Source organism: Astatotilapia calliptera, chromosome 19 (assembly GCF_964374335.1).
Source record: "Astatotilapia calliptera chromosome 19, fAstCal68.1, whole genome shotgun sequence".
Classification (NCBI taxonomy): Eukaryota; Metazoa; Chordata; class Actinopteri; order Cichliformes; family Cichlidae; genus Astatotilapia; species Astatotilapia calliptera.
The window spans coordinates 24,721,363-24,737,791 of NC_137440.1; the positions used below are offsets into that span (position 1 = coordinate 24,721,363).

Consider the following 16,429-nt stretch of genomic DNA (forward strand, 5'->3'; position numbering starts at 1 on the left):
TAACCCCTGTATGCTCAACTGTCAGACGACATCAGTGTTACTTAAACTGCGACATAAATAGCCATATAAATTGCACAAAGAAGAGGCATTTCTGAATGCGTGCTCTCAGGTCTAAAATGAAACATTTATTTTGAAAGCAATCCATAAACATATGTTGAAGACACAGTGACAATTTTAGCAAAATATGCAATATTACGCAAGTATAATGACCCAGTGTTGAAGCAATGTGTGGTCAGTCTGAGGGGCACTGGCTATTCCCCAGCCCCCCACCCTCACTAAGCTCATCTGTATTTTTATTTTCTGTCTGTTATGTCTGCCCTCGACATGCCTACTCCATACACAATGAACCTTGTGGAAGAGTAACACTGCCATGCCAGCTCTAGTCAACTTAATGCTGGTCAGGAGCTGCCAGTCAGTACTATAACCAAGGTCAGAGGAGCTTGACTGCTGGATGCCAAGGGACACACACTGGAACGTCAACAGGCATAAACAAAAGACAAAACAAAAAAAGTAAATGCATCTTTCCCCGTCATAAAAAATGTAAACTTAAAAAAATAAAATAAAATATGTGTTGTGTTGTGTTTTGCTGGACACATTTATTGCTGCTAAAATGTTAAATTTAAGAAATACGATCAAATAAACATAACAAATACTTCAAACTGATGTAATATAATTGTGTGCTGCTTCAGACTACTGTGCCACACCAGAGTTGGGTTGAAAATGAAGAGTGATGGAGGGGCATGGGTTTTCATTGCGTTAGGCAAAATGCCCTGCTGCCTTCAACTGTCCCGACCTCACATTTTTTGACAAATTGGTTGTGAGGCTTTTACGACTGATGCACATATCGCAAAAATCATTTCTGCCAAGCTTCCTCTATGACCTGCCCGTGGGACATGACAAGCCTCTCCATGCATCGCTCTATCAAGCCGAATCTTTCCAGGACAATGCAAATTATGACAAATTCCATCATCCTGCATTATGCGCTTTCCCGCTAATCTCCCTAATTCGAGAGAATCGGGGAGGGTCTCGCTGTTTCAGCTGAGGGGCATGTTGTCTGACTGAATGATGCTGAAACTACAACCCTCATCCCCCGTTCTTTCTCCCTCCCCAGCTGCGACCACCTCGTCTCTTCTGTCTTTTCATATTTTTCTTTTCCGTGAAGCAACATTTCTTAGTCTGGCTGGTAAGAGAAGCGTCAACTTAACCTGGCCACAGAAGAATTATGTCAAAATAAAATGCTATAGCCGTTAAAGTGTAACTGTCAGGAGTAGTGAAGTTAAACAAGTCTGTGTGTGAGTGTATATGAGGTATAACCAGCACAGGACCACGGTGTGAAATGTCTATTCTGCATGACACAGGCTGAATCAATCATTCTGTGTCGCAGCAAAATGAAGCTGCTAATCGAGCGAGAAAAGTCCATACACATACACACATCCTGTCTTGTCTATCCTCTAGAAAATTAATTTTTTGCAGTGGACACAATGTGTAGCTTAGTGTGGAAAAATAAACAACAAATTAAACATTTAAAATAAGAAGACTAGCTGACAGAAATATGATAGAGAAACTGCAGCGCAGAGCAAATGAAATGTATTCCTTCTTCATCTCAACAGATGGCAGTATGACTGCATTAAAAAGGCAGCTGGCACATCAGCCATGGCGCAGATACTGTATAAAGTCCAGTCAAAGCACGGACATTCTGACCAGACAGCATCAGAGTCTCCGTGGATTTTCGTTTCATTTCTTTCTTTCTTTTTTTTGACCAAGTTAAAATATTCACAGAAACAAGCCACAAATACAACTGGTGAATTGCAGGATCGTGGATTTAAAAAACAAAACAAAAAAAAAGAAACAATACGAGGAAAATATATTTTTAACATTCACTTGATTCCACTTTGTATTTTTTCATTTTATCAATGAAACGCCAACATAGCTGCAACGTGACATTAATAATATAAAGAGGAACAAATCAAAATCACAAAGATGAAAAAATATTTTAGTAAAAAAGGGCACAAGGATGGATAACGTCAAATAATAAACTATCATGTATTATTCCTAGAGTATGAGTATTGTATAATAATATAACACTATAGGAAAATATAAAAAAGCATGGTTCGTAAAATGCACCAAATCCTAGGTGAAAAACCTAGAAGAAAATTAACAGCTGTGTGAGTGCATCAAATTTAGCTCAATGCATTTTGGCATGCAGAAGACATTGTGCAGTCTATATTATATTAAATGAACATCTCAAATTCATCATATATTACCGATACACACAGTGCCTGACATTCTCTTTCATAACATTTCTATAGGAAAAATTAGAAGAAGAAAAAACACAATAAAAGTAAACATGCTGACACATGCCAAAAAGAGGAGGCAGTATATTATTCATCTGCAGTACTTTTACCTCAGCAAAGCATACTTTGATGACAATGGCATTTTGAAAAATGAATAACCCAGGTTTGAAGCTACTACTTACAAGAACTGCTCTATGTGAAATTTATGATAGAGTGAGGGTGTAAAATTAAAAAGATGCAATACTCATTTCTAAGCTAGTCACTTACAGCCATGTTTAATATGTTGAACTTGTGGAATAGCTGAAACACAGGCATAACAAATATAGAAATAGCGTATAATGGCAGCTGTATTAAACTCTTTCCAATATTGAATTCAATCATCAGTGAGAGTTAGATTCAATTAATGTTTCTGAGCTGACTGTTTGGCTTTAAAGACTTTGGGTAAGAATAAATTGTTGACAAGGTGGTGGGTTACAATTCCTAATGCTGTTACTTATTACTGTCTGCATGTCACCACACTAGCATGTATGCGTGTTGGTCACTGTATTGTTCTGTCTAGATTTGCCACACATGTAGATTTCACAAGAAAAGCGTCTTCCAGACCCTCCCAATCTGTGTGTTTGCATGTGCGAGTGTGTGTAGGCCCCGTCAGCTATGCCCTCTCGTCACTGCTGGGGGAAGAAACACACCCGGGCAGCTCTGAAAAGAGTGGCTAGTTACCATAGTAATGGGATGGTCATACGTCTCTCCTCTCTCAGACAGTGATGGAAGTGGACAGGACACGCTGCCATGCTTTTTATCTATGCATTTGGTATTCAGTTATTTCATTCCACAAATAAAAAGCTAAGCCATCCCACCTCTCCTTTTTCTGTATTCAAATAGATGGGTGAAATGCGAAGTAAATAGTTGGATATGGGGTAATAATTCACACATGGGACTACAAATAATTGATGTGTTTTGACTGAGTGTTTGTGATTGCAATTGTAATAGCGCGAGTGTCTTGGCAGATGTCTGCGGTGGTGGGATCTTTACATGACGCTTTTCAGATGCCTTCTTGATGTCTCTGAACCATTCACCCCTCCACTGCTCATCAGCAGTGACAAAGTGAGAAGCAAACAAGGATGCATTCACATACACACACAAACACATACAGAAATAGCAAACAGACAAACAAACACACACACACACACACACACACACACACACACACACACACACACGTACCATGTGGTTCTCTCAAATTAAAAAGCAGAGACTACTATTTATCAAGTGTAATCATATTCATACACCACAACTGATTACATTAATCTACATATCATTAAATATTCTAGTGCATTCCCTACATACAAACCCCCAAATGTTATATATATATATATATATATATATATATATATATATATATATATATATACACATATACACACACACATGTATATATCCATTTTTTTTTTTAACAAATTGAAGTTTACTTATTCGTAAAACTACAAAGATGACTGACTTTTGTAGATGCTATCCACTAGAGACACAACTCAATTTCTTGGGGGAATCAAGGTCTTTGTAGCTTTAATATTTAATTGTGTGTAAAGACACACTTACACAATGTGTAAATACTTATATTAATATATTGGCATCCTTGTCTGTATACTATGTACATATATAAGGGGAAAAAAAGAGAGACGATAACTGTGGCAATGCTGTCCCTGCTTCCCATGGCTTGTTGACATGGACCAAGGCAGTCAGGCACCAATAATACATGAAGAGCTGTTCAAAGGCAATTAGGATCAGTTGTCATGGCTGGGCCCATTAATGAGTGGGAGTGTGGCAGGGGCCGAAGCAGAGGCACAGCGCCGGCAAATGCGACCGCATGAGAGCCGATGTATTCTGACAGATCCAGTCCTTCCCCTGTCCTCGCCTGGTACAAGCTGATACCAGCCTGTACCCACATAGTGCTGCAGCAGCAGCAGCAGCATAGGATAATGTAGCAAAGGACGTCATGCCTTCTGGAAATGACTACTGCCGCGGTAGGTCAGCCTCCACACAATCACAGCAGGAGAGAAAGGGGGGACAAGGTCCAGGGAGGATAGGGCTGGAAAGAATATAATTACCCTTGCTGCTGTGTAGCGCTTCACATAAAACTGCCTCTTCATCAGATTAAAAAGGTAATCTCCTTTGACCTGTCACATATAAGTGTAGACATTTAGAGGCAAAAAATGTACATTCCCCGTGCAGTAGCTCCAGCACGGTCCCTAGACGAAACTATGAACCATATTTCAAAGCGGATATATTCCTCAGGATTATATTTGGGGAGGCAAAGGAAGTCCTGTTTCTGTAATATAGGAGAGATTATGTGTATATGTTGTCTGTATGCAAGTAAATATATGACAACATTTGTTAGGTGTACATTTACTGTTGGTTTGAGATGATGCGTGTACGCTCGGGTGTTTATTTTGCTTGCCTTTGCATACATATATATATATATATATATACATATATACACACACATATATATATACATATATATATATATATATTTGCATCTTGCTGAGTTTAGCATGACTGCTGTGTACCTATCCTGTCAATCATGAGTGTATTACATTGAGTCAGCTGTGACTTTTTTTAATGACCAAACCAGTTTACCTTGTCACTCAGACAGAGCCTATCGCAAAGAGCACACAGGTGTGTGTGTGTCTGTGTGTGTCCTTGTAAGACTCGGCCTCAGGGCATACAGCCGACATGCCACTGTGGTAAGGTCTTACCGGGTTTGATCATTGTGTTTTGTGTGTGTCCAATTCAAGTGCAGACAGTTGACCCTGGTGTTAGGGTAGGATAACTAAAGCCTACATAGACAGACTTGGGTGATGCATAGAGACAGGGACTGAATCAATGATTGTTTGGGAAACGCTCTGAGGTGAAGCTTAACTGTCAGTTAAAACCTTTGAGAATAGAAAGACAAAGGTTCAATTCATTGCACATAATTCAGGAAAGGAAACAAGCAGCCTATTCTCCCTGTGCTTATTCTCAGTGAAATAAAAAGATAAAAAACAAACAAATCTGTGTTAACATCCTCTTCTGCAACTTAGGAGCAAGTAACTACATGCGCTAAAGAACACCGCAGCTTCAACTAGCCTTCAATCTCACGACTGCTGAAACCACTGAGCCTTCAAGACCTCATTTTTCATCGACTCAATTACTCGACAACTGTTCCCCTCCTGGCCCAACCCGTTTCCCCCCTCGCCGGTTCATCTTCCCTCCTCCTTAGTTGGAAGTGATCATTTGTTCTTTTATTAAAGTTGATAACATCCCTTGCATTGTCTGAGCATTCAAGCTGGAGAGCCGCCCCTACTGTTCTAGCCTCCAGCGTTTTCATATTATTGGTGCATTATTTCACGCATGCCCTCCTCTTTTATCAAGCGCTTTTGAAGTAATGTTAATAGACTAGAAAATTGAGACATTTATGAAGTATGGGCCATGTTTATGAAAAAATCCATAAAGTATGACAGGGGAGAGGTGAGATAAAAGCAAGGTTTTAATAGATTATGGCAAACAGGGGAGAAGCGTCAGATGCTGACAGGCACCTCCTCCGAGATCCCTCATTTTTTATGGGATTAATTTTGTTGTATTAGAAATGAAGTTAAATGTCCTAATTAATCTGTTCGTGCTGCATGAATACCTCCCTGAACGCAGATGCGTGCACACACACTGGTTTTTGGCTAATTACTCTTCTGTGGTAATTGAGGTAGATGTAGTCTCTGGATGTAGGCTGAGGAAGTTTCGGTAGGTGGGGGCATATTTGATGTGGTAGGGGCCTGCTGAATTTTGCATGCCGGCTCCTTTACACGAGTGAAAAATTCAGAGTGACACCCATAAAACGTACCCACATTTTTACCGTTTGCCAGTCTTTATTTACTTATTTGTGTACATTTATCTACTGTTAATTTTCTGTTGAAGCTGCAAAGAACATATACACATATTTTTGTTTATTGTGTGTCAGCAGTTTCAGCTGCTTACCGTGAAACCACAAAGTCTATTTTCAGTTGTGTTTGGAGACATTTGTCACATTTCATTCAGAGTTCTTTCATATTGTGTTTCCTCTCCATCTACAATGTCAATTATGTTAAACAGACTTAAAGCAATGTTTGTTATTTAACTTGTATTCAATGTAATTAAACTGAAGCTTTAAACAAGCAGAGCAATTTTCTCTTTTGTCCAGCACGGGTGGCCCAGTCTGACTTTGACTCAGCCTGACCTCTCAGCTCTTCATCAAAAGGGCCAAACAAAGTTCAGCTCTTTGTTTTTAGACATTCATGCTCCTGTAAGAAGATTATTCAAATTCTACCGCCTGCCTCAACACACTCCTCCCTTTGATACTAATTGGCAGCGTCAGATACACTTCCCTCCTGATGCCTCACGGTCCACTTTGACAATTCTCAAAATCCAATGCAAATCCTATCGTGGGCTTGTGCATGACAATCTTCTACAATATTGACTGTCACTCACAATTAGGGGAATGAGGCAAGGGGTTAGTGCTCACCAGCAACCTGAGGCTAGCGCAGTCAACTCCCCAAACGTACCTCGCCGAATCTGATCAGTGAGAATAATGTCCCAGCAAATATCCCAGGGGTGAGCCACTTACCTTAACTGGAAAGAGGAGATGTTTAACAACCATCCAGCTGATAGTTTGTCTGTTCAGACATGGTTTGGGTATCGTACGTGCCGCAGTAAATGTTGCTCAGAAGTGAATGTGACTGAACGGCCAGCATTAATTTAAACAGATCTTGCAAGTAAGAGACCCCTGTTGCTAACTCTGACTTTAGTGAATGATGGACCAATTTGATCCATCTGGCAACTAATAAGCGTAATCTATTATTATTAGTAATGCATTTCTGTGTAAAACATGGAACATAGCCAACTAAAAACAGACTTGTGCTCCTTCCCCCGCCTCCTGCTTCTTTTATGTCACTCCAAAAGAATTGCCTAAAAGCTTTCATAAAAGCATTCCATTACTCGTCTTTCATTGTAATGAGAAAATTTGTTTTGATATTTTCCAACTGAGAAACATTCTTTGTCTTAATGAATTGATTGCTGTAGTAAAAGACTGAAATTTCTTATATCTTAATTAGATGATGTAAATTGCGTCTAAAACAAATGACAGCTAAATTTTCATTAGATCCCTGACAAACAAGACAGCAAAACAAAACAATTAAAGAGAAGAACTTTGATACAGCTACGCTCACTAATAACACGATAAGATTACTCTACAGTTCATATCACAGTGAATTCAACCTGTAAACACATGTCTGTCAGGTATGAAACAACATGAAACATTATTAAAAAAAAAAGGGCATAAATTAAATTAGTGTTTTTTTTTTCTTTATGGCTTGCGGCTTTAACCTAAACTGATGCCATATTATATATCAACATACAATACACCAACAGGCCCTCAAGAGGCCCCCAGCTTTGACATTATAAAGGTTAACTAATTCTTTAAATCAAGTCACATCTAAATCTGTCAGCTTACCAGGCCAAGCCGGCGTTCAGTCAGCCTGCCATTTCAGAAAGCTGAAGCAGAGAGACATGACAAGCTGAGCAGACAGATGAATAGACGAATAGAATTTGAAGGTCCAGCATCCATCAAATGCCAATCCATAATGCCATTCCCTATACCTCCACCAGTACCAAGCCTCAATGTGGAGACCTACTGTAATTAAGTCCTGCAGGGGCAGAGCGTTCTGTCAGCAGCCATGTGCTGTCTTTCAAACCAGTGGACATTTGTCAAAAGAATAAACTGATCCCAGTACAGCTGGACATTGATTAGTTTAGAGCCCTGACTGACTACCCTAGATTCACATGGTTAGCATTACTATATATGTATATTATATATACATATATATACTATATATATTTACTATAATTGTTAAAGAAAGGTAACAGAAACCTTTTTTATTTTTCCAGTTGTTTCCATTTTTTCCCCCTCAACTCATTATCTTAAAAATAGCTGAGCTTCACATAGCTGACTGGATTCTCTGGTCATGATTATGATCTAATATTCTGATATCCATTCCCCCCAACTTCCAATCCCTTTGTATTGTTAAATCCCTCTTTTATTCACTAATTAATTTCCGTGGAATGGAATGTATGAGAAGGTTTCTCCACAAGAGCTCTTTGGTCGCTGTTCTCGCCCTGTCCCTGTTGCCAACACTCACCAAGAAAAAAAGTGTCATTAAGATGGCATCACCATGGTGCTGGTGAGAGGAGGGGTGGGACTGCATGCTTGCTCACAGCAAGGGGGTAATTGTATCAATATGTAAAACTCCCTATCTGTACTGAAGAGACGTTAATACATTTTTGATCAAATTAAGCCATTGTAGCGTGGAGGAGGAGTAGACACATTGAGAGACCACGCAGGGGTCGTACGAAGCTCCGTGCACAGCTCTGAACAAACTCTTCTCATTGTTTTCTCAAATTGCTTTGGATATGAACGATCATTAGAGGAATGAAAGATTAGATTGCTTTCCAGAGGCAACATCGCATGCACACAGCTGACATCAATTTCATGTCTCGATGAGACTCCATTGAGGAAATCAAACACTGCTGGCATGTTAAAAGCAAACCTGACTCTGTAGGTTGCATCTCAGGACTCCAAACTGAACTTCGGTGACACACTGGAGAGATTTGCCATCAAGCTCTGAATGAATGGCTAATCCACACATGTTCTCACTCATAGACGGATTTGGCTGCAACATCAAGGACGGTGTGGAGGAGATGGACACTATCCTTGTTGACAGTACCTTGACAAGTGTAATCCTATATAATACACACTGGGTAAACACAACACCAAGCCAACCGTGCAACCACAGCCCACACTTCCTTTTCTCTCCCTTTGAATTCTAGATTCTTTCTGGGTTTGAAACAATATGAAAGAAGTTTGAGTTTTAACTTTACAAACAAGTGCAAAAATGAATATGCACTCCCCACTATGAAAGAGATACATATTTACATGTATACACAACACAAGTCATACAGAACAATCACATGCATACGCACATGTGCATCTCTATATAAACAAAAGACAAAAGAGACGGACAAGCACAATTTTAATTGCCTTTCAAGAGCGCACAATTACAAAGCATACGAATCACCAGGAAGGTTTGTCAATCATCAGATTAATCCTTGATTATCCTTCTTTAATCTAATGCTTACTTTTCTACAGTAATGTTTCCTATTTTTTGCTTGGTCCAAGCCAAAAACTTACTTTATCATTTGGAAACCAATAATTTCTGTGAATAACAGGGCTGAAATGTAAATACTTATTAATAAGTAAATAGAAGAAATAGTTTCCCTTTTGGGGATATTTTTCTAGACTTACTCTGAGGGCCTGGCTGTAGGGTCCGATATTGGCTGGGGCCCAGTGGGACAGACTCTGGACGTGCAGAGCTTCTTTCTGATTGAAGCAGCCCTCTGCCAGGGGCTCGGTCCAGTCATGGAGGAGACAGTCCATCTGCAGCAGCTGGCCAGCAGGTAGAGGCACCTGGACACACACCCTACACAAAAACAAGAAGAAAACTGGATGATTGCTGTACTAAAAATAAATAAAATAAACACAGAATAAGAATGAGCTGTAAATGCAGGTTTGAGCAGCGTAAATATTGAAGATGTTTTACACTTACCTGGCTGGAGGGTTGATGTCAAAGTGTTTCTTATAGACTGCATTGAGTTCAACAAAATCTTCCATGTTTTTTACGTACAGGTGAACCAGAACAATGTCCTTCATCTTCCAGCCCCTGCTGTCCAACTCCCCTATAGACAGTAAATACATTGGAAGTGATAATAATATATTATAAATAAATTACACTAGCCTAACATTATTACTGCTTGGTTAAAATATGCATTTTTACAAAAGGCTTTTGTGTGCAATATACAATAAAACAACAGTACAGTACAGTCCAAATAAAATCCAAATGCAAAGGTCTGTGGCAAATGAAAGTGTCTCGCTAAGCACCATTACAGTGAGGTCATTAAGTTTCTGGACAGAATGAAAATGAGATTTTTTATTTTATTTTATTGATATTTTTTAATGTTGTCTTATTACACCACCACAGTGAATTCTACAGCAAATGATAAATATGTTTCAGAGGTTTACCAAAACTTTTTCATCAACTGTTTGGGAATTTCAGCCATTTTTACACATAATCCATTATAGAAAGTATTTACATGATTGACTGACAAGCAGTTTCATGGTCATATGAGACCTGTTCTCTCCTTATTTCATGACAAATTAAGCCGATAAGAGATGTTGTGTTGATCAAATATTGAACATTTGGTATCTTTTTACTGGGATACTTAATATGAGGTCCAAAGAGATATCAACGCATGTGAAGCAGGTCATGATTAGGCTGAAAAACAAAAATAAACCTACAAGAAATACGATTTTTCTTTGCAAGAGCTCAGTCCCACTAGAGTAAAAATAGGACAATAGAAAACCACTTTTGGTCACCAGTTCACCTGGTGGGAGACAACCTGTCTCAGTCTAACTCAGACTGACTGCAATCATTCTCAAACAGATTAGCAAAGGTTAAAGTCAGTCTGCGCTGATGAGTTCTGCTCCATCAAATGATGAAACACACAAACATGAGTTACTAAGGTTTGTGGCTGGTAGTTTACTGCAAATTGCACTAAATTTAACACATTATTTTGCCACTGATATGTATGCGATAATTGCTGATAGGAGTGCTCATTTATTTGTAATCAGTGGGAGAGATGTTATCAGAACAAGTGTATAATTGGCACTTGTGGATGGCTCAAAGCTCTGAGTGCAACTTTGGCACTGTCTGTCCGGCTGATGTTTACTCAGTCCTCACTCTGTTTCAAGTTGCCTCCCTGTATATTCCTACTCTAAGATAATAATAGGATTTTACTGAAAGAGAGCAGAGCTGAACATAACTTAATGGTGCAACTTAACTTTAATATTTAATATGAAGTAAGTGTCAAAAGGCAACAGCCGAAAATCGCTTCAGTTTAAAGAATTAAAAAACTACAGTAGATTCCTAAGAAAACAGTGCGCTTTGATGATGGCTTTCCTGCAGCATGTCACTTTTTTATTTATTTCTTTTTCTAAACACATCACATTACAGGGAGTGAAGCATATATTTACTGAAATAAACAGCAGACTTTCAGACTTTGAGAGTTAATAAATATGTAAAAATGACTGGACTCTGTAACATGTTTATGGCATCATGAACCACAAGTTCTAACTGTCAACGAAGGAGTGAACGATGTTTAGGTTTGGGTTGATCTTATCACTCAGGAGTTTGGCTTCTCCTTTCTACTGGCCCATTTCTTCAGAAACACAATCATACCAAAGCTTTCTCACTGTAGGATCTGAGATAGCAGCCCCAGTGCACAGCTCCCACTCAGTTTCACACAGAGCGGAAAAACCTGGAGGGATCTGGGACAATAACAATATTTTCATTTACACGTGGAAACCTTGGTTTCTGACAGTATCTAATATCTCATATTTAAATGGAAAAATATGGAGAAAAACACGGAGAAAAAATCTTGCGCTCCACCTGACTGTCAGCCCTCAGGACGGCACACAGTACACAGCAATTTGTAACACAAGAATTAACCCTTACAAACCGTGTCTTGTTTGCTTGTTTATAAATGCATAAATTATAAATGTTACCCATCTGACCCAGTGAATGACCAAGATTGGGTGGGTGGCATGCCGTGTGCCACATTATTGCAAAAAGATTGCATATAATTTCCATCTTGACCCTGTTGAAAACTGATAGGAGACTGCTTTATCGCCATTTTATCCCAGTTTTGTTGTTGTCTTGACATAATAGAGCTGGTCTCCATTATTTCAAAGGCATTGACTGCACATGGTCGCCACCTGGTCTCCAACAACTGTTTTCCTAATTGTCACAAACTAGTCAGCAAGACTGGAAATTTCCTTTCAGACAATAAATAATAAACATGTCAGCCATATGAATGAGCCCCCTAAACCATGTTACATAAAAAACACAACAACCTTACTAATTTGAACCTAGTGATAAATGTGTCACTTTCAACACAGCACAACCCTGAACTGCATCCACTAGTGTTAATGGACAGGTTTGAACAAGATCCGCATTTTCAGCTATATTTACCAAAAGCCTGAGATTTTTTTGTTTTACTTTTCTGAATCAATTCGGTATAAAGCTACACCTACTGCATACTTACTCAATATTCATGTCATTTTAATTCTGTCACTTTAGTATTTAAAAGGTGGATAGATTAGAAATGTTTTCTGACATTGAAATCTATTGCTTTAAAGTGGTAATGGTGGACCTCTTCTGTAAAGTGCAGTCTAGCACAGTATGCACACACGATGTAGGCTTTGGATGCAAACGCAGGCACAAGGGCTCAAAGCAAAGCCTTTCTCGCTACAATCATTTGAAAGAGCTTCAAGTTTGTTTTTCCTTTGCCGACACTAGCGTCTCAGACTACTTCGCCCTCATACAAAGAGGTTGTTCATTAAATATTAACTTGTTTAATATTGTCTCTGCACTGTGAAGGCTGTTCAGCCAAGCACCACGATAAACATTAAATATGCTTTTCATCTTTCGCTCCTCTTTCCCCATCAAAAAAAGAGAAGGAGAAAAAAAGACTGTGATACACTGTAAAAGCCTACACTTTCAAACTTGTGCAGGGAAAAAAAAAAGATAACCCACCCAACACGCCTGCACACTGCGTGTGTGTAAAAAGCTTTAGTTTTCGTTAATTTGCAATGCTTGTCCTTGCTTGGTGGCCAGCATGCGATCCTGTTCTTGTCATGGACAGAGTCTTTGACGCATGCTTTGCCTGCTGCCTTGACGAGCACTTCTAAGTAAGAATGACTTGTCAAACTCTGCTACTTCTCCTGGTGTGTGTTTAGCTAACCCAGCGAGGAGAAAGAAAGACACTCAGGGGACAAAATTCTCTCCATGTGTTTCTTTTCATTGTTTTTTTTCTTTCATTTTTTTGTTTTGGTGGGTGGGTGTGGAGGGTGGGTGTAAAGTGAGCAGTTTGCGATTTCAGGGAGGCAAAAAAGAATTTTCTAGCAGACCCTTGTGATTTTCCAGAGAGCTCAACACTTTTAATACTTTCCCTTACTTTGCAGCTGGATGAAAGCTACCGATGTCTGGCCCTGGATCCCAGAGTCTTGGCTCTGCAGGCCATTGATGCCACAGATCCACTGATAACCTCCGGAACTTCTTAAAGAGCAAGATGGAGAGACGTCTGCATGAAGAGATACGAGATGAAGAGAAAATGTTAGTTTACTTTTTAAAGTATTTTTTCTCTGTTCATAACTTTGAGAAACCCCAAAATGAGAGATCAATCTGTTTGTTTATTCATTTATAACTATTTAAATATTGCTTAAGAGACAAACTGTGCATAAACGGTTTATGTCAGAGGAATTATTAAGTCAGAGACTGCCACAAAATGACAGGTCTTGTCAAACAATCATTCAGAAATACTAGCATTAAGATGCTGGCCACATGACACAGATTCAGCCCGCTTACACCACACAAAGATATCATCTGGCACACCAAGACATAAATATAGACTCATGCATGCATATCAGTGCATGCGATTCTCCCAATAAATGAATCTCACCGTGGCCCCACTGACAACTAAGGTCACAGTTTGATGAAAATTCGTGCTGGTTGTCTTCAGCTTGATCAGCATATTCCACCTCCTCAGTCATCTTGTCAATGGCATTTTGGCAAGGACAACTACCATGGGGCAAAGCTCTCGCCACCACATCCTGCAATAAAGCACCACAGGGAATAAATCAGGCCAAATGCCCAGCAAAGAGCAAGGAGCCTTCTGCAAAGACAGACAAAACGCTGTATAATTAGCCAATCTTTTCAAATACCCCACCAAGTGGGCTGTGTGTGTCAGTCTTTCATGACAAGGACCCAGACACGCATAACTTCAAGGTGAATGAATATGAAACAACATGCTAACATATTCGCGGTTCGGGCGAATAGGGAGTGGTGTTTTCTGATACTGTAGATTCAATCACGCTGGCTGTCAGTCAAAACTCATGACTGGATGGGTGAGACATGTTCTGGATTTCATCTGTTTACTTATACTTTCCCTCTGCACTCTGCTACTCCTTTAAATAACAAATCATTACCATTCTCTAAGGCATACATATTACCTGCCAAATCCTGCTGGGGCGTCACATATTTAAATACATATTTCATATCTTCACAACGCCCCCCTCACCATGCCCAACACTCATTCACCCCCTCATCGGCTGTCAACCGCATTAGGCAATATGATAATCAAATTAATTATACTTCAGCCCCTCTCTCCTGGCCAGCATGAAAAATAGCTTGACTAGCATTAACGGAGGGCAAATGATGGTGGTCCATCCCCACCCCCTGAGCTTGGTGCGGTTTCCTCTAGTGCTGGTGTCACCGCAGATCTGTCACCCTGACGAGAAAAGCTTCAGAAGGCTGAACCAGGGCAGGTTCTCCCCTGGTTGCCCCCGCCCCCTCCGCTCCCACTCGTGCAGGCCCTGGTTCTCCGTGCTCTTCCCCCAGCAACCTAGGGGGGGCTAGAGGGGCTCTGAGAGGCTGTGAATGTGTCTGTGTGTTGGGGGTTGGAGTGTGGGGAGTTAAAAATTATATAGCTGTAGGGAGTGAGGCTGCAGGGTCACAGAAGATGTGGGACAGGGGTATGTTTTCTGTCCATAACAGTCCCATCCCCCCATCCAGCATCAAGATATACTTACATACATATATAAATACAAACACAAACGCACTCTATTGCACATAAAAACCCACAATGAAACTCACATAGAAATCACATGCTCCACCCTGGAGACATGTTAATCCCACAGTGCAACTTTGAGCTCACAGCACCGTTACACAAGGAGCATTTGCTTTCAGCAGGAACACCAATAAGCCAATAGGTTTCTTATTGAACTACACAACCTAAAATAGCATAATTAAAAAGTAAACATAAATGAAGGCAATGTCTCGATCAGAACTTTCTGGGAATTATTTAAGGATTCTAAAGTTGTCCGCTCTTGCAGACAAAGTAAAATGTTTGCAAATCTTCAAGCCTGTGAGGCCCTCCGCAGCTTCTAATTTACCAAAAGCCAATTTCTACTCCCCCCCACCCCCATCCACAACCCTTGCTTATGTCCGCTTAGCCAGCTACCTGAATGCAAAGTGCCTTAATGTGAGCAGACATGTTTATTAAGCTGGGCCTAGTTTCAGGCTGCAGTGAATATTGCAGACGTCAAAGTAGGCCATGTGGGGCTAGAGGAGAGAGAGAGTGAGGGATGAAGGGAAAGACCGAGAGCAAAAGTTTGTAAGAGAGAGAGCGCCGGAGCAAGAGAGAGGCCCTCTGGAGGTCGATCTGAACCCTGCCCTGCAGTGCTGTGTTTCTCCTCAACAAAGTTATCAGACACCAAAGGGTTTTGTTCTTGTATTTGTTTTGCCCTGAGAGCAGTTTTAAAGCAATCAATCCCGAAGCGACTCAAACTTTTGCTTGTAAAATTATCGATTCGGCATTGAACGCCATTGATCTCATTTGCGAAACAAGTTATAACTCATGGAAGTTTGACTCACGGTGTCTTTGCTCTCCGTGTGCATTTTAGTGAAGCGCAGGTAGCCAACCGGTGCAAAGGCATCTGCTGAGTGGATCACCGTCTCCGCCCCATCACTGCACAAACGCACAATGAACGTCCATATATATTTGGGGAAAGAACACACATGCTGCAAAAGTGTCAGACACAGTTTATAATGCTTTACTCACATAACGATCTTCTTTTTGAAGAGAGGACAATCAAGGGTGAAGGTTTCATATTCACCTCCTTCCCCACATATATGGACTCCATACTTCTGGGAGAGCTACTCAGGGAGAGAAAAACTTTCAGTTTATAATTTTTTAATCTCAATTCAATCCCAAATTTTCAATAGAACACTGGATTTTAAAATGTATAAATTGCTGAATGAAAAAATATATTTATATTAAATCATAAATCATATTTTATATATATATATATATATATATATATATATATATATATATATAAATCATCAAGACAATACATCATTTTAACTACATGATTTCATATTGTTTCATAGCCAACT

At 39.8% G+C, this 16,429-nt stretch overlaps 1 protein-coding gene across 1 annotated transcript in view; it reads right to left on the reverse strand.

Moving 5' to 3' along the window:
- Positions 1-16,429, reverse strand: part of dph6 (diphthamine biosynthesis 6) — a 57,229-nt gene that overhangs the window by 16,426 nt on the left and 24,374 nt on the right. Inside the window, exons 7-12 of the mRNA XM_026152162.2 lie at positions 16,092-16,186; positions 15,905-15,998; positions 13,932-14,082; positions 13,428-13,553; positions 9,962-10,091; positions 9,661-9,835 (exon numbers count right to left, since the gene is read on the reverse strand). Of these exons, the coding sequence (XP_026007947.2) occupies positions 9,661-9,835; positions 9,962-10,091; positions 13,428-13,553; positions 13,932-14,082; positions 15,905-15,998; positions 16,092-16,186 (771 nt within the window). The remainder of the gene's footprint in view (positions 1-9,660; positions 9,836-9,961; positions 10,092-13,427; positions 13,554-13,931; positions 14,083-15,904; positions 15,999-16,091; positions 16,187-16,429) is intronic.